The 23,677-nt window shown below is 36.6% G+C and overlaps 1 protein-coding gene across 11 annotated transcripts in view; it reads left to right on the top strand.

Annotated features, from left to right (window-relative positions):
* Positions 1–23,677, top strand: part of RGS12 (regulator of G protein signaling 12) — an 84,372-nt gene that overhangs the window by 30,918 nt on the left and 29,777 nt on the right. For 10 of the 11 annotated variants that reach the window (XM_071556890.1, XM_071556888.1, XM_071556889.1 and 7 more), the window contains 6 exons: positions 5,802–5,823; positions 13,973–14,142; positions 17,239–17,331; positions 18,318–18,461; positions 21,428–21,607; positions 22,847–23,000. In XM_071556890.1, coding sequence (XP_071412991.1) covers positions 5,802–5,823; positions 13,973–14,142; positions 17,239–17,331; positions 18,318–18,461; positions 21,428–21,607; positions 22,847–23,000 — 763 coding nt within the window. Of the gene's footprint in view, positions 1–5,801; positions 5,824–7,428; positions 7,436–13,972; positions 14,143–17,238; positions 17,332–18,317; positions 18,462–21,427; positions 21,608–22,846; positions 23,001–23,677 lie in introns of those variants that run through there. The other variant, XM_071556898.1, reaches the window with a different exon arrangement.

The raw sequence follows: 23,677 nt of genomic DNA, 5'->3' as shown, positions 1-23,677 counted from the left end.
GAGATTTTGATTTGTATTTATGAACTGTGACCACTATGCATAAAGCTAAAAAATCAGGGTGTTTATAATGTGTGCCTGACTTTTAATTCTGTGCAATGTTTTTTGTATATGCTTTCCCTACCATTATATCAATATTATATCTTTAGGTACAACTGCATTTATTTTGTATATATCTTCACCAAAATAATTTGAGGGATGGATTTGGCACTTAAAGCACCGTGTTTATAAGTGATAAGATTGGTTTTGTTTGAGGTAAAAAGTTGAATATTTATTTCTTAAAGGAATTCCAAATGTCACATCATTTATTCTTCATATGTTGTTTTTATAGATTCAAGTATTTGAAAAAATATACTGAATATATTCAGTAAAGTTACTGTACTGTAATTGTACAGTATTTTTTTTTCTTCAGAACTCTTACATACAGAATACTTTTATATTAACTATTATAAATGCAATTTGGTGGTAGAGAATTGAAAAGGGAAATTGTGTAATAGTCCTCCTTTAAATGGCATTCTGAAGGGGCCCCCGTCTCAAAGAACTCTAAATAATGAAATTAATTGCAATAATATTTTGAAATGAGGATAAGAACCCTGTAATGTTACTCTAATTTTTATGTGAGTACATTTGAGATTGTTTATTAGAAGGAAAATCTAACAATAATTTGCAAGTAACATGACTTTATTTTTTATTTAAAATGTTAGAACAGTATATACCATATTTTGAGACATGGTCTTCATTCCAGAGAGCATTGGAGTTCATGGCATAAGCAATGTTGATGCTGTAATGTATTTAAAAGGATAAAAATATATGTATATAATGTAAATCCTGGAGTACTGTGACTGAAGACCTTGGGATCCACTCGTAATTCATACCTTGGCAAAAGGAGAAGTTGCTTCAGGTGATTTAAGAAGTAGTTTAAACAAAGCTGGGTGCAAGCAGAGGGTCAGCTGAGTGACAGGCTTTCCCTGAGCTAAGTGACAGAATGTTTGAAAGTTGGCTCCTTGTATTCAGTCTGTAAATCTTCAGTGCTTCATCTCTTAAAGAACACAGCAGGTTTCCCAAAGTTACTTTGTATACTGAAATTATATGAGACAATCGGTTTAGAAGGTTGGTGGAGCTGTGTGTGCTATTCCAACATGCAAGACTTCATTAGATTCCCAAAGTTATTTCGTATACTAAAATCATATGAGAAAATCAGTTTAGAAGGTTGGTGGAGCTGTATTTGCTATTCCAACCTGCAAGACTTCATTAGAGGGGCTTTTGTAAAAGAGTGAACAGTACGAGACTGTAACTAACAAACAGATCCTGCAGGCAGCAGGCAGAGAATTCTTTGGATGCAGCAAGAAGTCGATGCCTGTATTTGAAGAAAGTCTGTGCTTTAGAAAGGAGACACAGAGGTCATTTTTAATCCCTTTTATTCTGAATCTTACTGTGTGCCCAGGAAAGGAATAGATATTTCTGTTTAGGCTGTGATTTTGTCATTATTAGATTGTTAGAGTAGGAGAGAGAAATACGTCTTCACTCTCCTTACAAATTTTTACCCTCTGCATCTCAGGAGGAGTGTGAAACAGAGATGTCTTTTTTGACTCAGTAAGGCACTCACCCCCACTCTGATAGCAGAGATGATTTCATGTTGCTCCATTTCATTACTAAGGCCTGGCTTTTCCCAGTATGTGTCACCCTTCCTGGTATCCCCATCTTTCCTTTTGTTCTACTCCAGTGCTCGAGCATGACTTTGACTTGAATGACAAATCTTGAGGTGTAGAAAAAGCACATTTTTGCATTGTGCTACCTGTGCAGTCTGCACACATGGTTTATTTTCTCAATATAATGTCTGGGATATGGGTAGGGTATTTTTGGTTTTCTGCATGATGGTGTTAGGGCAGAATTTGACATTACCTGGTTACTTCCCTCAGACCTGATCTATGTGAAATGGAACATGTAAAATGGAACTAAGTGGATTTTCTGGATAAGAGGTTTCTGTCACCTCAGTGTTGTCACTAGACTAGTTCCATGCAGTGGTGCACACGTCTAGCAGGTTACAGGCCATGAAAGCTAAAAGATACAGTCTGTTTCAACCTTATGAATCTCAACTTTATGAATTATTCTCCTTTATGCCCTTTCTCCCTTTCTATCCTGTTGTTGGTGCAAGATAACGATGTTGTCTATGTCTAGTCTGATTAAAAAAAAAAATGTACTCAGAAAGTAGTTTTCTCCCTGATAATTATTGTAAGCTAAAACTCTTCTAGATTTGTTGCCAGCAGGTCCTGCACGACACCAAACTCATGGGCCCTCTGGTTTTGTCACATACTAAAGAGATGATAAAAAGTGAAATTTAACATGTTTTCTCTTATTTAGAACTCTATGCTATCAAATATGTGCATATGCATTTCATTTTACAGAGACGTAGAGCGTGTTTGATGGTTTGTGATAGCTGGAAAGCCACTGTTCAGCTGGCTGGCCATGGCACTGAGCCGCTCACTTCAGTCCCAGGGACCAAGATCCCACCCTCAAGCATCGGGAAGAGAATTGCATCCCCCAACTCTGTGTGTGTGGGGAGTGTGGATCTGTGTAGCAAAGCTGCTAATCCAGCTGGAGGAGCAGGCAGAGCTCCCATGAAGAGATATAGTGGAAGACATTTTGGTTTTTCTAAATTGGATTTGGTTTTGAAACTTTTGTAGTGTGTTACCATCAGACTCCTGGCATATACAGAGGGCTTTTTCCTAAACTGGGGTAATTTGAAGAACTAATTTCAGTTCTTACCTGATTGTGAAAGATTTGAGGGTTGCCTGCAATTAGAGTTATCTCTGGGTGCTAGTTCATATATACATTCACAACATATATATTCTGTCATTTGGAATGAAATTCTTAAATACTTTTTTAAGATATTCACATCAGCCCGTACTGGCACAGAGTCCATACCCTGTTCTTCCTCATCTTACAAAAATGGCTGCCTACAGAAACTGTACGATTTTATAGCTTTCTAATATATATGTTTTTCAATAGGTGGCTCTTAATATCTATGTAATGTTAATTTTCATCAAATGATCAAACTTTGTATGTGTAGTAGATCAAATTTTGTCCTGTAGAGTCTCCAGTGATGGTAAACACGAGTGCTGAGGAATCGGAAACAGCCCCCATCATATAGTGTATTTTTAAAATGAGATCATCATAGTACTTAAAAAATCTGGTCTTGCAACTTATACCTTTAGACAAATCTAGACAAGTTTCAGCTGAACAATTTAGAAGAGAAACTTCTTTGTCTAAATGTAGACTGCATGCAATTTCTGAGAGGTTTATATTGAGATTTCTGAGTGCTCACAAATGTGAATGTATTACTGTGAGTTCTCACACAAAAATAAGCTTAAGTTTCTAGCTGGTTTTATTGAATTAGGTGGTTTTAGTTCATTTACACAGATGAATTTAAATAAATGTTCTTAAATTTTATTCTATGATCTCTAGAAGTAAATGGATAATGCTTGGAACATGATAGGTATATTTAGTGACACTGTAATGTAAAATATAGTTCCTCCTGTAGGTAATTCTTTAAAAATGTTTAAACATAATAATTACTAAGGCCTTGCTTGGAGAGATTGTAAGATGTTGAAACATGTATTGTAACATGCATTAGCCAAAGCATTTAAAAGAAACACACAAAACCAACCCCTGGTGTGTAGAAAGTTCACTGCACTAACTTATGGTAAATGGATTGAGATAAAACTCTATCTCATTGTCCACTAATGATGGGGCTTTTCTGTGAAATTACTCCATTTTCCTTGTAAAATGATATTTTACAATCCAGTTCTTGACAAAAGTACATGAATATTTTTTGTTATCATGAGAATCCTATTAATTTCACTTAAAAAAAAAGTTTTGTTCTTGGTGTTTGAATCTAAATTCAAGCAAGCTTCCCAAATAAATGACAATTCCTAAAATGTATATATATTTAAAGTACTTTTATTTTTTTATGCCTAATGTGTAAACTGATATTATTACTTTATTTTGAGTCATCCTTTCCTTCATTCTTTGAGAAATGACATTGAAGTTGTTTATTCATTAGCTGCACTATACTGTGATGTGACTAAGAAATGGGAAACAATCATATTTATAAACCAGATTTCAGTAATGTAAATTAAATTTTCTAAATTACACACACTAATTAAGTTATGGCTTCTGAATGCATAATTTTCTTTCTAGACTTATGTGCAAAATAGAGGTAGAAAAGATGTCCTAAGCCTCACTGAAGAACTGTAACTAAAACAGAACTACTTTTCTCTATACCTGAAACAAAGATCTTGAAGTGAAATGCCTGGATATAGTTTTGATTATATTACTACGCTTCACAGATCCAGAAGCATTTATTTTTGTGTGGTTAAGCAAGAAGTGCCATCTTTTGTTGGATCTTTTTCATGAGAGGTGTATTTGGGTTTATCTGAAGTAACACCAGAGGAATGATGTCAATAGAGACTAATTCAGACTTTGAAAGTTCCACACTCTTGTGTAAAAGAGCAGATCAGATCTTCTCCTGGTGAGGTGGATGCTGAGGCCACTGCTGTTTGTAGCAAGTGATGTTCTTCAGATAATGTTGGCAGCAGTGTGAGATCCTGCAGTGAAATAGTGAAAGGAGACAATTCTTTTAAGAATTACTAAAGTTTTTTGTGGATCTGAAGGGGAGTGGAAATGTTTATTCCCAAGGTTAGAAAGTACAAACTATGAAGAGATAGCTGTTTGCTTGAGTTCTGTGTGTGTGTACATCTATCTATCTATCTATCTATCTATCTATCTATCTATCTATCTATCTATCTGTATCTGCTTTTTTCTTCTGAGTGATTTCTATCTTGAAGAAATTGTAGATATTTAGGGCATTCTTTCCTAGTTTTTTTAAAGAACAGTACTAAAGAGAGTTTCTTTTTAACTATTTAGAAAGTTAAAAGTTGAAGGACATTTTCAATGACAAAGACAAGGTTCCCCAGACTAAAATAAAAATATTTTTAATAGTCATTAACAAATCAACACAAATCTAAAAATCCTCTGTCCTCCAGACTTCACTAAGCTGAGTGTCAAGGTGCAAGCATTGGAGTACATGTTTGGGAAATGGCCACTACTTGGATTTAGAGAGGTGTTACCTGCCTTGAGATAATTTGTGATCAAAGTTGAGAAGTTTATGGTAGATAACCACATAAACTTCAGTGTTTCACTAGGAGACTAATTGTCCTTGAAAATCTGATGTACAATACTGGTGGAGAGGGTGAGGAGTTCTTTCCTCCAGCTTATTGGAAACACTCTGATGATCCTTTTCTCTCTGCAGCACTCAGAAGTGATCGACCTGGAAAGTTTTCAGTCTCATCTGACTGACAAAATACTGAATTTTAATTTTAATTCCACATACCTCCAGATATTGTGGCAAAATAAAGTATGTGAGGTGTTTTCATTTGAAGTTTTTGCAGGTCAGTTTTAGGTATCTGCTTTGTCACATGTCCCAATTAATTGTCTCTGCTCATCCAAGAAGGACTTTTGGAAGCAGTTTAGCTCCCACAGCAGGAAGTACTTCATCTAGTAAATACTAGTGGGACCAAATTCCTGGACAGTAGTGGTTAAATGGCCTGGGGTGAGTTTCATTGTGGGAAGAAACACTTGCGAGAAAGTAACAGCTGGTTTCTTTAGATTTTTCTGTCTAATGTTATCTGTTATTAATAAGATGATAAAAGTAGCCAACACTTCAAATATTATGTGAAGCTCAAAGATTTATAATACTTGCCATGAAACTTAAGTAATGCTTCTTTTTCTCTTTTTTATTGCAGTCAGCAACTGTTTCTGATGGAGGTAAGCTGAAGCTTGTTTTTACTTTTATAAGGAAAAATAATCGATTTTCCACATTAAGCAACATATTATGTGGTAAATGATCTGATAGATTACAAGATGTAAGTCCAGAGTGGCACAGAACTCCGTGACTGCTTTGGGAGCTGTGCCAGTGAAAATATTGCAGGATTGTGTTCACATACTTTCATTGGTTTATTTTCATAATATTTTTATGGCACATTTATGTATGCACATTTTTATTATACCTAGACTTCTTCATTCTTAAGAATAAAGAGGCTGAGCTGGAAGACCTTTTCGTAATGGGGTGGTAGATAAAATCTCATTCTCTATTTTATTGTCCTTTACATACCCTGTGTGCTTTTGAAGAGATGCTCAAGCTTCTCAGCTGTAAGTTGTGTTGGTACATTTGTTGAGGTTGAAATTTCCTAAGTGTGATGCATTTTGAGAAGGGGGTAAGTACTTTGATATTTGTACAATCCCAGCATGGAGCTTTTGCACTTCTGGAATACTTCTAAGTACACTCTTCTTTATTGCACCTAAGCTTGTTTGTTTTGATTTTAACATGCCTTTAATGCTTTAAAGTACGTCCACTCTTTGTTAAACATTTGAAGATGATTTCTCTGAAGCTTTGAAGTTAATTGAAACAGTTTAAGTATGCTTCCTTAATGGAATAAAGGAATTTGTATAATTTAGGGTCTACAGGAGATGGCTTTTCTCCTTGCCTTTCTTGGCAGCAATTGGTTCACTTGATCCTACAGAGAAACTCACTTACATACATATTATTATATTTGCTATTCTTTGACAACAGTGCAAGACAATTTTATTAAATAAAAGGGGCAGAAGGGGACAAGCTGTGTTGCTCTAATTAGTGCAGTGAAATTGAAGAAATATTTTGAATGGTAAGGATAATTGTTTTGTATTACATGCAAATATAAATGCAAAATTGACAATACTATTCACAAAACTTCATTATATCGTAATTTCTGATTCCTTGCAAGACTAAAACTACACTCAAGAGAAACATTCCCAGTTTGATCCTTTTGCCAGAGCCATTTTCAATAACTGGCTGACTTTGTCAGGTATTTTCCTTCTCTACTGCTTACACAGTCTACTGCTGTACAGTACTTCTGTCTGGATGATAAGATAGACTCTGTATTGTATCTGTCTTGTCTGCAAAGGGAGAAAACAACAAAATAAAAAAATAATAGTGTTTATTCTGCTTTCTATTTCTAAAATGTAGCATATATTTTGTGGGGAAAATATGTATTTTCCTCCCAGATGTTACCTGCTTGATATAAACATCAAAACAAAGCACAGACCTTTTGTTTCTGTATATAGCTGAAGTAAGTTCCAGGTGCTGAGGGCCAAAAATTGGATTGATCTTTGTAGTTTAAATGGATTATACTTGTGTTTTTGTCTCCATGAGGGTTCTTGTTCTATGTTAATGAAAATTATTTTATTCTCTTGCTTATCCAGACTTGGAGATCCCTGTGATAGTACTCATATGATAGTCATTTCGAGCTTTTTACACTTCCAGCTGAAAATTTATTTTACAAATCCCATTTATTTTTCAGTTCTTCCAATACAACTTTTGTATCACATTCCAAATCAGCAGGTAACTATTTTCACAACTAATTCTATACAGTTTTGTGAAGTCATGAAATGTAAGAGCCATGTAAGGTTACACAAGGGAAAGAACAGCCAAGAAATTACATGCTCACTTGTGTTACTTATTCTTTCAGCTAGTTCAGAATATTCTTTTCATTGTTAAATGCTGCTTAAGAAGGGGAGGTGTAATTTGTATAAAAAGTGGTAGTTGAACTATACGGAATAATATTGAATCAATACTTAGCTACCCAGAAAATGGATAGGAAAATTAGGAACCAGAGAGACTGTAACCAGAAAAGTGGAATTAAATAAATTCCTAATGAATTTCATTTAGAGTTGCATTGAGTAAAAAGCTCTGATTTGTGTGTGAATTACATTTTCTAGCTTTTACTTTTATTGAGTATGTCAGAGCACTGAAGTTTTTCCAGTATTTCTTAATCTCACTAATGCATTAATAGGTCCACAGATTTACACATTCTACAGCATGTCTAATTTAGAGAAATTTTCACTAGTGTAACCATTAGTACAACACTGCATACTTCCCTTCCTGGGCTAAATCTTTACCATCACAGAATCAGAGACTTTGGATTGAGAGGGACCTTAAAGACCATCTTGTTCCAACCCCCTGCCCTGGGCTAGGACCTTCCGTCAGACCAGGTTGCTCAGAGCCCTATCCAACCTGGCCTGGCCTGGAACACTTCAGGGAAGGGACATCCATGATTTCTCCAGGCAACGTGTTCCAGTGTTTCACCACTATCACAGTGAAAAATTTCTTACATCTAATCTAACTCTACCCTCTTTCAGGTTAAAGCCATTATCCCTCCTATCACTCCATGCCCTTGTTGAAATCCCCTCCTTTCAGTACTGGGCAGCTGCTCTAAGGTCTCTCCAGAGCCTTCTTTTCTGCATTGTATTACTAATTAATATTAGTACATATAACTAGGTATTAGAAGTATTGTTAAGCTTTAGTCTGGGAAGGAAATTCATGTGCAAAAAGTAATTAGTATGTGTTTATAAACATTTGTTCAGTGTAATAAAGAGGTGCAGCAGCTCTCTGTGCATTTTCTTTCCAAGATCAATGACGCCTCATATCATAAGACTTTTATTACATTAGAACCAGGCACTGGAAACCACCTACCCCTTGTTGTGTTTATTTTACATGGTTCTTACCTTATGCAGGGCTGGGATGTTCTTACCAGCCAAAACTATGCACTTGGGCTTTGCAGGATATGTAATGTGTAGGAGAGAGAGGTACTTAAATTAGTGTTGTTTCCAGGGATGCTGACCAGTAGCAACTCTTCATTGTAGTTGATTTTCTTAATGAATTGCACACAATCAGAATGCAAACTTTAATAATGCTTAGATGCAAGATCACTGCTGTAGATCATCTAATCTGTAGCACCTATGCTCTAGGAATAGCAGAAAGCATTTTCTGTTACTACAATGACCTGTATTTAGCAGGTTTCTCTTACTTCCCCTCTGAGAAACTGTTCTTTCCTGCTGACTGCAGGAACAGTGAGTGTGTACACAGCAGGCAGGCTGCAGCTGATGTTTTGAGCCCTGTGCCATCTGAATCATCACAGGGATGATCAACAGTGCCCAGCTAATGCCTGACTGCTATTTATACCTGGATGGCACTTTACAAAGGGAAAACCTTAAGGTCGGAGAACATGTAACAGTTCATCATCATTCATCTCCCAAAGAGGGGGTAAGATATCTGAGCTAGTGAGAATGTCTGAGTGAGTTCTTACCTGCTACTCCCTGCAGCGATCAGTTCCAAAAATCTAAAGTCTGTTGTTTCCAAATACTGTAGCACAACAGATATTATATGCACATCTTTTTCCCAAGATACTACTTTGCTGTAGTTTCAGCTGATTTTGGCTTTTAGTGTTCATTGCTTGGAAAGAATTTCCATAAGGAAAAGCATACTTATAGACCTTTGTGAAAGGAATCTGATGTTTACAGTAATAAATAATGTAAAACTGTATTTTAAAAAGTAACTAGAACAAAAAATTCACAACAAAGTACAAAATAAAATGCTTTTTAATACAGATGAATTAGTTCCTCCAACAGGTGTATGAGTTGTTTGTCAGTTCCTCTGGTGGTGCATGCTTGCTGTAGCTGTGTTCCACTGTAACATAAATAATTCAAGTTCCTTTAGCAGCAGTGGCAAAAGGTCTTTTCTTTAAATTATTTATGTAGCATTTTATAATGCTGTGTGTTAAGTATACTATTGCTTTCCTCTGCTTGAAGCCATGAGGGTAAAGAATCAATTTGTTTAGAATGGTGTTCGAGGCTCCCAGGAATTGCTGGGGGAAATGCCTTAGCTTCCCTCATCCCAAAACTGCAGAGGAACAATGTGTCGTACAGGGAGACTAATCTACACCCAATGGGTTCCGGGACGTTACAGCTGAACTTGGTATGGATTCAGAAGGATGGCTTTCAGTGAAGGGCTTGAAGTATTTGGTTAGGTGGCACCACAGTGGTTCTTATCAGCTTTATCCAGGTAATGTATGTAGCGATTAACTAGAATATCTTAGTTATGTGAATGTACGTGTTCCAATTATTACAGGGAATATGTTTAGCTTCTCACAATAATAAAAGCAATTTTAGGTTGGAAAATGTATACAAAATACATAAAAATACATATAGAAATATAATTTGTGAATGGTGTTTAGGCTTATGGCTTTATATTATTTAAATCAAAACTTTTGAAGCCATCTTATCCTGAATACTTTCAAGGTTTAGTTGATTAAATGCTTGCATTTTCTTATATAATGCTGTTTTTGTACAATAAATAAAACCAAGACCCTCCACAGAATGCGTAAACACAGACGGTGTAAAATACTGGGTTTTGAGGATTTTTTTTAGATGGCATTCTGTGTTAATTCTGTATTTGAAAAAGGTAATAAATGAAACTGAATGAGTTTGCACCAAAAGTAGTTTTTCCTCATTAGGTATGGTTGATTTCAAACAGCACAGAAATAAAGTTATGTCTCTGGGATTTGGGATGCTTGAGCAAGGAGTCTCTTTTACAGGTAATACAAGATGTGTTGGTGCTTCTGACAGTAAGGACAGAGGAAGGCGTTTGGAAACTTCACAGCACTGTCGTTGTCCATGCTGTCCATGTGGAGTTGGGATTTTTCACATTAAACTCCTCTGGCATCCTGAAATGCCAAATACCTAATTTTTTTTTTTAATACTTTATGAGGAGGAGGAGTCCACTTTGCACAACAGCCTTGTGATTAGAACGTTTGAGGGTGTGAATCAGGGCTCTGTGTTTCCTCTGGTGATCATCACAGAGTGCTCATGAGACAAAGTATGTGACCAGGCTGGAAAGCTTCTCCATTGCTGCTTTCCAAGGTGGGTTGTGTGTACCTAGGAATGCATGAGCTGTGGGGTCATGAAATCTGATGCTGAAGTCTTATATTGGAAACATTCCTTTGCAAGAGGAGTGGAGCAGGAGTTACGGTTTACACAGTCTGCATTTAAGCGTGATTTGGCTAAATTGTGTACTGGTGAGGGAGGTGGGGAGATTTTTTTTTTCTTTCTGTCAGACCTTTTTCTGCAGTTCTAAATGGTGTATCTGCACTAGGCTGGAACTGTTTTAATTGCAGCTGTTGATCTGTGTGGTAAAACATTAGAATAACCAAGCCTTTCCCAGGAAACAACCTTGTTGTGCATTGTTTTCAGGTGGGCAGGTACCCCAGCAGAAAGCTGTAGAGATTTTAAAAGCAAACTGACTGCATTTTGGCTTTAAGGGAAACCAAAGCAGTGTCAGGGCTGAGTATAAATTCAAACAGTTTTTTTCTGAAAAAAGTCTGACTTAGCTAAATAAAATCCACCAGAACACAGACAGTTTACTGTGAGTGAGTAATCCCTCAATGCTGTGTTAACACATTGGAGGACCCGGGCCAGCAGCTCTACAGTTGTTGGAAATACAGCCTTATTTTGGTTCATTTGTGTTCATTTGTGCTCCGGAGGTGGCATCACGTCAGAGAAAGGAGAGTCCGGTGTAGTTTAGAGCGAGTGTAACTCTGAGGGTCTGGAGAGAGCGAGCGGCTGGTAGCAATTAAAGGTAGTTAGCAGTTCCTCCCTGGTGAAAACACTCGGAGGCTCTAATTGCAGCTCGGTCTCCTCTGCCATGGGGAAATGGAAGCGCTGCCGCCGGGAGGGAGGTGGGGTTGTCCTGCTCGTTCCGGCTGCGCTGCCTCTTGGCGGTTCCTCCCCATCCCAAGGCACTGGGACTCACCTGGGAGCTGAGCGCGTTGTGTGGCCGCTCCCTCATTTCCCTTTGCCAGCCAAGTGGGTTTCAAGGGTTTGGTATATGGGATGAGTTTACCTTTCTGACTTTGCCTGAAAGGAACAAGGAAAGTTTCATCAGTCATCACTGGAGAACGCTGGGGATTGAACCCTCTAGGAGTGAGGCAGGATCTGAAGCTGTTCCAGATCTATCAAGAAGTGGGTGTCTATTTATATCCTGGACTGTAAAATAAAATTTATCCACCTGCAGAGTTAAAGCAAAATGCTTCAGATAATAAATTTAGATATCATTCTCTTCAGATTCACATTAGCTTCTTTCACAATAGTTTCACTGTGGTGACAGGTATTCTCTAGTGAAGCTAACAGTTCACTTGGTTATTCTCTTTCATATGCCTTAAAGGAAAAGGGGAATAAATATTTGTATAAGAAAATTTGGCATTATTTGCTGAGTGTGTGTTATTAGCTTTGGTTTTATTATGGTGATTAGGCAAAGAAAAGTATCCAATGGGTTACTACTGTCCTTAAGTATTATCCTTGTTGTAAACATGAAGTTGCATTTTGTGCTTCCCTATTCTAATTCTGTATCTTTGTCTTGTTTGATTTTTGTCTTAAAAAATAGCTTTGCATACAGAAACTCACAGTAGTTAACTGTTATGTCCTAGTGAATATTTCTGAGCTACAGAATACATTTAAAATGAAATTTCAGAAGGTTTTTTGATTTTTTTTCTTATATTTCCAATTATTTTAGTAACTTTTGCCTCTGCTTGTAGCTGTCTTTGAGTGGTGCTTTTTTCAAAGTTCATACTTTCAGGGAGCAACAGTAATGTTTTGTAACATAAAGTTTGGAAATGCAAAGTGCTTTCAAATATATATAAAAGAAGAGGGGACCTCAAGAGCTCTTATGAAGTAGTATTTTTGGAGAAATTACTCCTTCTTTAGTTAATCCCAGTGAATAACTGAAGAAAATAATAATAAAAATGTCCCTGTGAGGAATAGTCCGTTTCTGACTGGTTGTGCATTCAGTTTTCTCTAAGAGCTTACATTTCTAGTGAGCTGCATACTTGCTTTTCCCTTTGGCATAAAATTATTGAATATACCACGTATTTCATTTGAGAGTATTATTTTATCACGACTTTTACTGCAAATTTTTGAAATAATTGAACATCTGGGTTTTTTTCATCCCTTCATCACAGAACCTCATTCAGTTTGGCATCTCTCTAGTGCAACCTGTTCTTTGTGTACACTGGGAGATGCAGAGAGTGCCCTGTAAAGGGCATGCAACAAGTAAATGACAGACTTGTGAACAGGACCCTGTTGTAAGCAGTTGCCTCTCTTACTTAGAGACCTTTCCACTTCTGTGAGCAAATGATCACTTTAAGATTTTGTGTGTGTGTATTCTGTCTACTGATTTGTGACAAAGATGATCCGGGGCACTACTTGAATTATCGGTTAGGCTGCTACACAAGGTTGTGTTTTCCTGAATTCTCTGTGGGTTCTTGTGAATTTGTTTATCAGAATACAAAGACTCCTTCTGTTTTTTCAAGATCTACAGAATCTGGTTGTTTCTCATCTTGGGGTCCCTAGATTATCAGTATGTTCGCTGGAGTCTGGAAGGGAGTAACAGATCCCTGCTTTATCAGAAATCATAATAAATTGAGAATCTGTGGTTTGATACCTCTACCTGCTGTGGATGAGGAAGGCATCCATTACTAGCTCATTTTCCTTAGTGTTCTTTTCTTCAATTGAATCCTTTCCTAAATTTTGCTTATTTAACAGGAATCTTATATTTCCATGTAAAATCTCACAGATTCCCTGTTTCTACTGATTTAAGTGTATATGAAATTTTACTATCTCCTGTCACCAAATGGATTTTTGCCATTCTGGTGAATGGTGGGTTCTTGAAGGTTGGATAATCTTCTTCTTTGTTGGATAATTGTATGAAAGAGTGCAGTCCATGGAGTGAGGAATGTAAGCAGGAAAATTTGCCCATGGTATTTTATTTTTTGGGGCAAGAAAAAAAAGATTTCATTTTGTGCCTGCCTCTTCTGCTTCTGGAAGGGAGCTGCTTTTAAGACACTCATTGAATTTTCTTTGCAGTGGAGCAGAAGAAACTTGAGAGGTGCTTGGGGTTATTTTTTTCCATCAAAAATGTAGAGGGATAATTTGAAGTCTGAGCTACAGTGAGCTTGAGCAGGAGGTGTGATAAATCAAGTAAACAGTGTTGAAGAGTAAAAGTTAATAACACTTTATTGACAGATTTGTTAATTTCTTTTATTAACAGAGCTGAATAGCACTGATTTAAAAGACTGCATCAGTGAGAACAGCCTCAGTAGCAATGCCAGTCTTCCCAGTGTACAGAGCTGTCGACGACTGCGAGAAAGAAGAGTTGCGAGTTGGGCTGTTTCCTTTGAGCGTCTTCTTCAGGATCCTGTTGGTGTTAAGTATTTTTCGGTGAGTTGTGAGGGATGATAACAGGCCCTTCAAAGTAGGTGATACTGCTGCAGGAATGTTTCTGTATTCTTTTTTTTCTTTCTTGATACTACCCTTACACAGGGCAAGAGATAGGAGTTCATTCATGCTCCGTTATCTGAGCACCTTTCTAAGTTTAAACAGGTTCACAGTTGAGTAAGCGTTCACAGTAATACACATAGTGCTATGCATTTCTGCATAGCATAAGTTTCAGATGGAAGCTATAGTTTGCTTTGTCTGTGAACTATTAGAAAACTTCCCCATTTTGTAAAATATGTTGCTATTTTTGTATCTGCAGCCTTTGTACAAGAAGAAGGAAGTAGTTTTGGTAGTTTCCTCAGAATGGGTAATCTATTCACATTTATCTACTGAAACATTGGAAGCCATGTAGAAAATTTTTTCAGTGATATAGTGGCTTATTTTTCTGCAAAAGGCTTTTAGAAATACTTTTTGGAAGTAATTATGGTAGGTAAGAACACTGGTTAAAACTTCAACTTGCAGGAATAGTGTTGAGTATTTGCAAATTAAATTCAGCTTCTTCACAGCACATTTATGAAGTTGTAAATAGCATCATCACTGTTTTACATGCAAGGAAGTTGAGTGTATATGCTTTTCCTTTGTTGCACTGAGAATATGTTGCTGATTCTTCATATGTTACACAAGGAGAGTTTGTGCTGCTCAAATAATTTTCACAAAGAGAATATAAAGAAACCTATGGGCCAGGAGTTACAGATTATGGGAGTCTGCAGTAACTCAGACTCCTTTACTTGATACCAAAGTATTAAAGTATGAAAATGGTTAGTAAGCAGACTTCATGTTAACTGGTGTTGGGACCTAAAACCCACATTAACAGTGAACATTTGTTTGAGGAAACAGAGAAGATGAAGGCAAAATAATGTATCTTGGATTATTATATTCCCTGATTTAGCAGAGTAGCCTAAGAGTGATCAGCATTTCTGCTTAGATACTGAGACTTCATGTGAGACTGGAAGAAAAATTACAATTCTGCTCTGATGTTAAGAGTCCACCTGAAAAATGGTGCACTTTGTGGAGGTGCTACTGTAAGTTTAGTTGGCTTTTCTAGGTGTAAACAATCACTAAACTTGTGTACACTTAGGAATTGCTGCATTAATTTTTCACTACTGTGAAAGTTCAAACTTATATTAAAAACATAGAGTAGCTCATGTAATTTTAATAAATATGCTGATTAAAAGGTTAAAGACACATTTCATTGCAACAAAAGGCAACCTCAGATACTTTGAAAGTTTTACTTTTCCCCCCATTTTACTCTATTAGAACTTAATTTTATAAACACTGCAAAAGTGCATGTGTTAAAGTAATACCCAATTTAAAGAACAATTATGGAATGTTAAAATTTGTGGTATGCACCACCATTTTCTTGAGGCCCAGGAGATGTCCAGAGCCATGGCTTAGATTTATTTGCAACCTGGTTGTCATTACAGTGTGCAATTACAGATTTCTGCCAGCATTCAAGAACACTGAAGCATCAGCATTGAATTCAGGGTTACACCATAAGCCTCTTGGTGCATGTGGGATCCAGCATACATCTACCTTTCCTGAGGACAGCTTTGTCACAGGGCAGCAATTACTCTCCAAGGAGAGATTTTGCATGTTTTGCAAATACTCACACTTTGCATAATATCCTGCTGATTAGAGCAGTCAACCAGGAAGTGAGGCAGGTTCCTTCCTCAGGGGGTTCAGACCAGCACCTCCAGCTTCCCAGCCATGTGTGACACTGTCAAGCTCCCTCATGGGACACCACTTGGGCTTCCTGGTGAAGCTGAGTTGTACACCCAGCTGTGCCCAAATCATGTGACCACAAAGCAAGGAAGTGGGAGATGGACCTTAGATTCATAGTGAATGTGCAGAGTGGGGAAGTAGGCAGTTGTATTTCAGTTTCTGCTCAATAATTTGATTATCTTTTAGTATAGAATTGCATGCAAAATACAGAAATGTCCCCTGACTATTCTCTGAATTGTCTTTTATATGTTTGGTGTCTCAGGTTATGTATCAGAAGAATACATTTAAATGGAGAGTTTGCTAGAGGATTTAGATTCCCTGTATTGTAGTTTATCTCACCTGCTTTCTTACAGTTGGACAGCCTAAAATCTATGTAAATCTGAAAAGCACAAATAAACCTATGTTTACATTTTTCTGGGGAGATTTTTGGAGATTTTCTGGGCAGCTTTCTGAAGCTGCCTTGTAGGATAAGAAAGATTCAGTGATACCAGTATGGGTTGAGTGAAGGTTGTGGCTGACTTAGAATAAAACTTCCAATTAAACACTGATACCTAAAAGCTCTACACAAGCATGGTTCCAACTACAAAGTGCCTAGATAATTTTTTAGAGGATGAAGTTAATATTTTTATAAATTTTTTCCCCTCAGATGGTTAAAATGCTTTCATTTTAAGATGCTGAGAGAAAATTGAATTACACAGATTTGAATACGGGACACTTTGTGATTGTACAATTGAATCAGTACCAGTCTTTATTTGGACTTTAGGATGCTGTAATATAAGTGTTGTGATTATTGTGTGTTTTATGTGTGATTTATTTTTCTCTAAATAAGTATTTTTCAAGGTGAACCCATGTAGCCACATCAGTAAGCAGTGATAAAAGATTTTTTTTGTAGTTGCCATGTAATGCAGAAAGACACTGTAATGAATATAGAATTGATTATGGGCACTGCTTGATAACATCTACTCTGTTTTATCAGTAGAACTGCAATTAAAGACAGATGGTTTAAAATGTAACTTTTATTAAAAGTTTAATTGCTAGTTTATATGCTACTTAACATGACATTTCAAACTTTTTACTTGCAAATGATTTGATTGTAACTTGGTGGACTTTTCTCAGTTATATACATGTAAAAAGAAATGAGAAAAAAAGAAGCACTAGGTGTGTATTGGACATATATTGAATTTTACTTTAAATGAAAAACAGACTATGAGATTGAAAAGTTATCATTATGCAAACTTACCAAGCATTATAAATACATTGTTTGGGGCAAGTAACTTCTCTTTGAGACATTTCTTTATTTGTTTATTTTTTCCCTAGGAATTTCTACGGAAAGAATTTAGTGAAGAAAATATTTTATTTTGGCAGGCCTGTGAATATTTTAACCATGTACCTGCACATGATAAAAAAGAGGTAAGTTAATGTATTTCAGTACCCTGTGTTGCCTCAATTTTTATTGTTACTCTTTCAAGATTATTGAAATTACTGGAGCTGTGCTTGGTCTTTGTACTGTGACATCACTAAAATAGGGTTGGCTGACCTAAATTTAAGGTGTTGGATATATTTAAACTACAGTGAAGTGCAGAGGTAGCTCTGTAAAAATGAGGTAAGGTATCCTGGATGTTGGAAATGGCCAGCTGTGATAGCCCAGAGCATGGGAGTGCAGAGCAAATTAATTTAACATGTCAAGGAAAGGCCTCTTACACTTTTTCAGCTAGATTGCCTCCACCAACCAAGATAATGTGTTTATAACTAACTTAAATTATCTGCTGTTCTAAGCAAAGTCATGTTTGTTCACGAATTATGAGAAACTCCATCTCCTCATTTTAAGGTAGTCCTGCATTGGTCAGACAGTGTAGATAATTCTGAATTTTGTACATGTTGGCAACACTTCTGTCTACACCACAGCCAAATCTGAGCTCAGTTTGGTGTGTTTTTCATTATTTCCATGATGTGGGTGTTTCAAAGTAAACAAGTTAAAAATTAGTGGGTTTGACTTTAAATATTCATATATATACTTACCTCTTTCTAACCTCAAGAAACTGAACCCTAGAGGATTTATTTAAATAGTAACTGTTATGTAAAAGGTCTAAAATCTAAAAAAATCTATTCTTTGTAACAAACCATTTGCTGTACTTCACTTTTATTATTTTCACAGCTTGATTATTTTAATTTTTATTTTGATGACAACTTTTAGTGCTTAAGAAATATTGTAATTATTTGTAATTTTAAAGGAAACCCCCTATTTATATGTCTAAAACTAACAAAAGCTGACATATGAAAAATGTGTATATCAAAAACCCACTATATATTTTTGGGTGGAATATATCAGAGTAAGAAATGCCTAGCTAAAAATATGGTTTTAAAGTCAACATACATTTAGCATTTCTTTTCTGTAGCTTTCTTACAGAGCTCGAGAGATCTTCAGTAAATTCTTATGTAGCAAAGCTACAACCCCAGTTAATATTGATAGCCAGGCACAGTTGGCAGATGATATTCTCAATTCTCCACACCCGGATATGTTCAAGGAACAGCAGCTTCAGGTAACTGTAGTAAATGTGAATGGTCTATATTTGTCCATTATCTTTTCCTTCACAACCTGTAAAAATAGTTTCAATGTGCCTTATTACATATAAAAAGGCACTGAGATCAAGATCACGTAGATTCTGTTAGCAGAAGAGAAGAAGGCTGTATAATGGAAGCCTGCTTGACTGTTTTTCTGTTATGTGTAGAAAATTGTCATTAACTGAAAAGTAATCTGACAAGTACTATTATTAAAATGAAGGTTTAGTGCAAGTAAATAATTCCATGTGTGGCAACACCATTGCATATGCTGTTTGCATATGGTTGCTTATTCTTTTCTTCAGTGGAGAGTTGAGTACACAAATAGTGTCTAATTTGGGTTGAAGTGGTTTGTAAAATGTCAGTTGTATTAAAGGAGGTCTTCCCATATGCTTTAATAGTACTGTCAGGCAAAGAGCTTTTTAAAACTGTTGAGTGTCTGAACGCCTCTGAATTGGATGTATTTTAAATAATTATTGCTGTTCAGAACAGTTATGTAACAATAGGATACACTTTACATTTCCTGTAGAATTTTAAGTTTCTTATTTTTTTCTTGTAAGTAATCTATTTGGTGACTCTTCTGTCCTAACAGTTTTCTAGTAGACTTAATTTTGAAAACAGGATTTTAACTCAAGCCTATAGCCTTAATGAAGCAGGTCACAGTCCTAGCACAGAACCTCAGACTGCATGCTTTGGGGGCAAGCAGAGCAGCTGGGTATAGTATCACCCTCCGTCTGCCCAGTGGAGAAAGAAAGGTTGGTCTGACTGCTGGTCTGGTAGTTTCCAGCACTGCCTGAGGCTTCCGTGGGACTTTAGAGTCACCATCTTCCCAGACTCTTTCATGCATTCCTCATCCTGGTGTTGTGGAGACCATGCCTGAATTCTCATCCTCTCTGATTTGTCTGGTGGAGTACATAGTGTTCTTACCAGTCAGGTGACAGGACAGATACAGGTTTTCTTCCTTTGAAAATGCTGTATCCTTGGGTTGGAGAGCTCATAAAGTCAGAAGAGATGCTCATGTGGAGGGAGTCCTGCTGTGGTTCCAGTCCCAGCCACGTGGCCTGTCTGGACCTGACCTGCTTATCTCAAATTGTCAGTGCCTCAGTCAGATCCCTCAGTCAAACCTGTTCCTCCCACTGAAAAATTAGGTGAAGAGTTTCTTCTGTCCAAATAATTGGCCTTGGGGCTAGTTGTGCTGGCTGAGGTCAGTGCTGAGTGATCAGCTGCCTTGATGGCTCTTTAATATCTTGGTTTCATTGGGTGGTGGTTCTGCAGTCGGTCAGTTTGTGGTCTTGGTGGGTGGCATGGCCCTGAGAACACAAGGCTGTAGGTTCTGTGGTTACTGCAACGCACCCCAGGCTGCTCATGGTGGTGGCGCAATGTTAATAATTGGAAAGTTCTGCCTTTGTGGTGTTTGACAAGATTTTTCAGATTTCAGCACTGACCATGGAGTGCAAGGATGCTGCTCTGTGGGGGTTGTCAGATGAATGTTATGTGATGCTGGGGAATGGGGAGTGTTGCTGTAAGGCTGCAGTGGCGTTGCAGAAGCGTGTGGAAAAGTGCCTTGGAAAGCCCTGCTCAGGGCATCCTCTCTCAAGCACTGCCTGTTGGGAGTGCTCCTGGAAGTTGAGTTCTGTCCATGTCCTGACAAATTTGCCTTTGATCTTGATAAAAGTGTTTAATGGCAGTGTGGATGCAGCCAAAATGCCTAATTAGGATTTTGTTGTTTCTTATAAATTGAATAAGAGCAATCATTTTGAGCATTTTCAGATGCAAGATAGTGTTGGTCACTTGAAGATACTAAAATAAGAATAAAAGTCATGTACTTCATGTAGACTTTTGTAATTAAATGTAAGTTTTTCTACTCGTTTATGTGTAAATTTCAAATTATACTTTATAAAGATATGTTACTCTTTCTCATTTGTAAGAACAAGTATCTTCTATCCATTTCCAAATAAGCAGAAGTCATTTAGATATGTAAATTAATATGATAATAATGCTATATATAGGGAATCATGGATGTAGTGTGGGCTAGAAGCATAGTAGGGCACACGATAATCAGCTTAATGTAAACTGGTTATACTCTCATTAATCTGTGCAGCAAAGTTAAAAGATTGTAGGTTTGGGGTTTTTTTTCTGTATTATTTAATCTGCAGACTGCATCTCTGCAGTGGTTTTTTTGTGTCTCGAAGTTCTCTGCAATTTTTTCCTTTATTCTTCCCACCTAGCATGGAATAACAATTTTATCATCTTTTGGATCTAGATTCTGTGATAGAAGGAAACTGCAAAGCTTTGGTTTTTATCCTGAAACTGTGTTAAATCTAGGATATTAGTGTTAGCTGTGCTGTGGAATCATGTCTTATCTTTTGGGGGCACAAAATACATTCAGCTTAATGTACTGTGACTTGTTGAGTAGTGTAACCTTTATAAGTTTCATTTTCTTAAAAATCTCAAGGGCAGCTGAAATACTTTGTATTTTCCAGTTACTTTGCGTTTTGCATCTGTTTTGGAGTTTGAAGAGTATACTTAGGATTTTCCCCCAGTAATCTTGTATCAGCAGTTCTTCTGTGAGTCCTTGAGTCTGTATTTTACAGTTTTGGCAACACACCACGGTGTGATTCACTGAGCTCAACAGAACTCAAGAAATGTTTCAAAGCTGTGTGTGTTGTGTATACTAAGCAGTTGTTGAGACTTGGCCTGAAGTGCTCTGAAATTAGTTGCCTTTTTTTAATTTTGCCAGTGTTCCTGTGGTCAGAGAAGGATTTTGTTTTTCATTGTGTGAAAAAGATTCCTCTTTGTGAGGAAGTTTTTAAACAAAGTCATACCTACTGCTGTTCACAGGTTAATGTCCTAAATTCTGTGGGAGTTGGCTGTTGCAAAACAGCTTAATATTCTTGATGTGTTATTTAAGCCTATGTAACCACTATTCATTGTGTTTTAATTTCAGATATTTAACTTGATGAAGTTTGATAGCTATACTCGCTTTCTGAAATCCCCCCTTTACCAAGAATGCATCTTAGCTGAAGTAGAAGGACGTGCCCTTCCTGATCCCCAGCGTGTTCCCAGCAGCCCCACCTCTAAACACAGCGTCAGTTCAGAGAAGTCCAATATCTCAACACCAAAAAAGGTTACCTTTGCATTGTTGTTATCTGAAGACCATGTTTGGAAACAATGTTTTCCAAGTTCTTTAGAAACTCAAACATCACACATAAAATACAATTAAAATGTTTGGCTAGAGATGCTGGTAAATATAACTTGCAAATTTTTATGTACTCGGGAAAATACTTACATTTTTCATCCTTACCTTTAAATCAGTTTTCTAGATATTGACTTCCTGAATGTAAATTTTTGTATTTATTTATATATATATTTATATATAAAAAGTAAGGGTTATTTTAATGCACCAGTTCAGAAGCTTATTTTGATTGAACATTGGAACTAAGATGTGGTAAATTAACCTTTGCGGACAACAGACATTTTATCAGAAGTTATGGAGAAGGCTTAACCTACTCTGACTCATTTTTGCAGAGGATTTTTTTTAATTTCTTACCCTCTACTGAATTAAGATAATTCTGTGTTAAACAAATGCAGTTGCTTAAAAATTAGACCAGTATTCTTACTGACTGATCTCCTAACATTATTTAGGGTTTATTTTTTTCTTCATGTAGATAATACCACTGTAGCATTACATAACTGTATGGATAAATTATAACTTTTCATCTTTTTATGTCAATCCCTACAGGTTAGCCCATCTGCCATTAGGTATTTTTATAAGTAGGAACCTTTTAAAAGTTGCATTTTAAGGAATATTCTAATAATCTAACAAGAATACTGGCTTGTTAAAAGGAAGTTTAATTTAATAGCAAACATTCCTGACATTTGTATTCTTCAACAGTAATAAATACTTGATTATACTTGTAAATGTTAAACAGTACTTTGTCATTGTCTTTAAATACAGTTCATGTTCAAGCCTGGCCTAGGAAAAATACCAAAATGAAATTTAGTGTTTTAAAAGCCAGGCAAATGGCCTCCACGTTATCTTAGGCATTACTGGGGAGCTGGAAAGAGCTCTTCAGTATTTGCAGAAGCTCTCTGTGGCTTGTTTCCAGCTCCTGTTTCGTACTCCTTATCAAGCAGCACATTTCCATCTATGTGTTTCTTTTTGTTTCCACTGGTGGGTTTTTTTTGGTTTCTTTTGATGGCTGCTTAGAGGGATGCTGGCATATACACTTGTGCGTGGGGTGAGGAACACAGCTAACCCTGACCATCACACTCTTGTTTTAGGAAGAAGTGTGGGAAGGTTTATTTTAGACAATATACTTACAACTGTGATCCAACCAGTGATTTAATTGTGTTTTGGTGATAGCTAAGTGGTAAATCAAAGTCAGGAAGATCTTTAAATGAAGAGTCTGGAGAGGAGGACACTGAGAAGAAGAAAAGAGGAACGTTCTTCTCGTGGTCAAGAAGTAAGAGTTTGGGCAAATCACAGAAGAGAAGAGAAAATGGTGATTATCCAAACGGTGAGGATTCACATTCCACATTGTTTCAAGGTTGTTTCAGCAACAGATGTGACTAATCTCATCATGATTAGTTTGTATCTAAGTGCATCCTTGGGAGTGACAGAGGCAAAAGAAGCTGAGTCAGAAGACCATAGCATGACTACAGTATCACTGCAAGTTTTGTGGAAGCAAATTTACAAGTAAATAAATGAAAGTATGAAAATATGAATTGGTTTTTATTGACTTCCATGAGACTTTTTTTTTTTTGACTTATCAGTAGATTCTGCATTTCTGTGTGCTGGTAATTGCTTTTTCAAGCAGAGAGCTACTATTTTTAGAGTAACAAAATATCAAATCTTTACAGAGAAATTCAGGAACACTACATGCAAACACTGCCATAGTTAAAGCTATTTAAAAATTCCTCCATCTTCATAATCCTACTTTTGTATCAGTATCACACAGGTAAATGTTCAATTTTGAACACAGTTATTAGCTGTTTTCAGCTTTCCTAACTAAATGAAAGAAGGGGAGTCAAGAATTATGAAAACCCCTGTAATCTGCTGTTTTGTTACTTAAACAAAATTAAACTTGAGAGTTTAAGGAAGAATTCCCTTATGAAAGCACCTGTACATGGCCTCTAGAGGAGGAGATGAAAGTTTTGCATTAAATCATTACATTTAGTTAAAAACAATGGAAAA

Source organism: Pithys albifrons, chromosome 5 (genome assembly GCF_047495875.1).
Source record: "Pithys albifrons albifrons isolate INPA30051 chromosome 5, PitAlb_v1, whole genome shotgun sequence".
NCBI classification, from domain to species: domain Eukaryota; kingdom Metazoa; phylum Chordata; class Aves; order Passeriformes; family Thamnophilidae; genus Pithys; species Pithys albifrons.
Note: the sequence above shows the minus strand (reverse complement) of the source record. Positions and strands in the feature narration are given on the sequence as shown.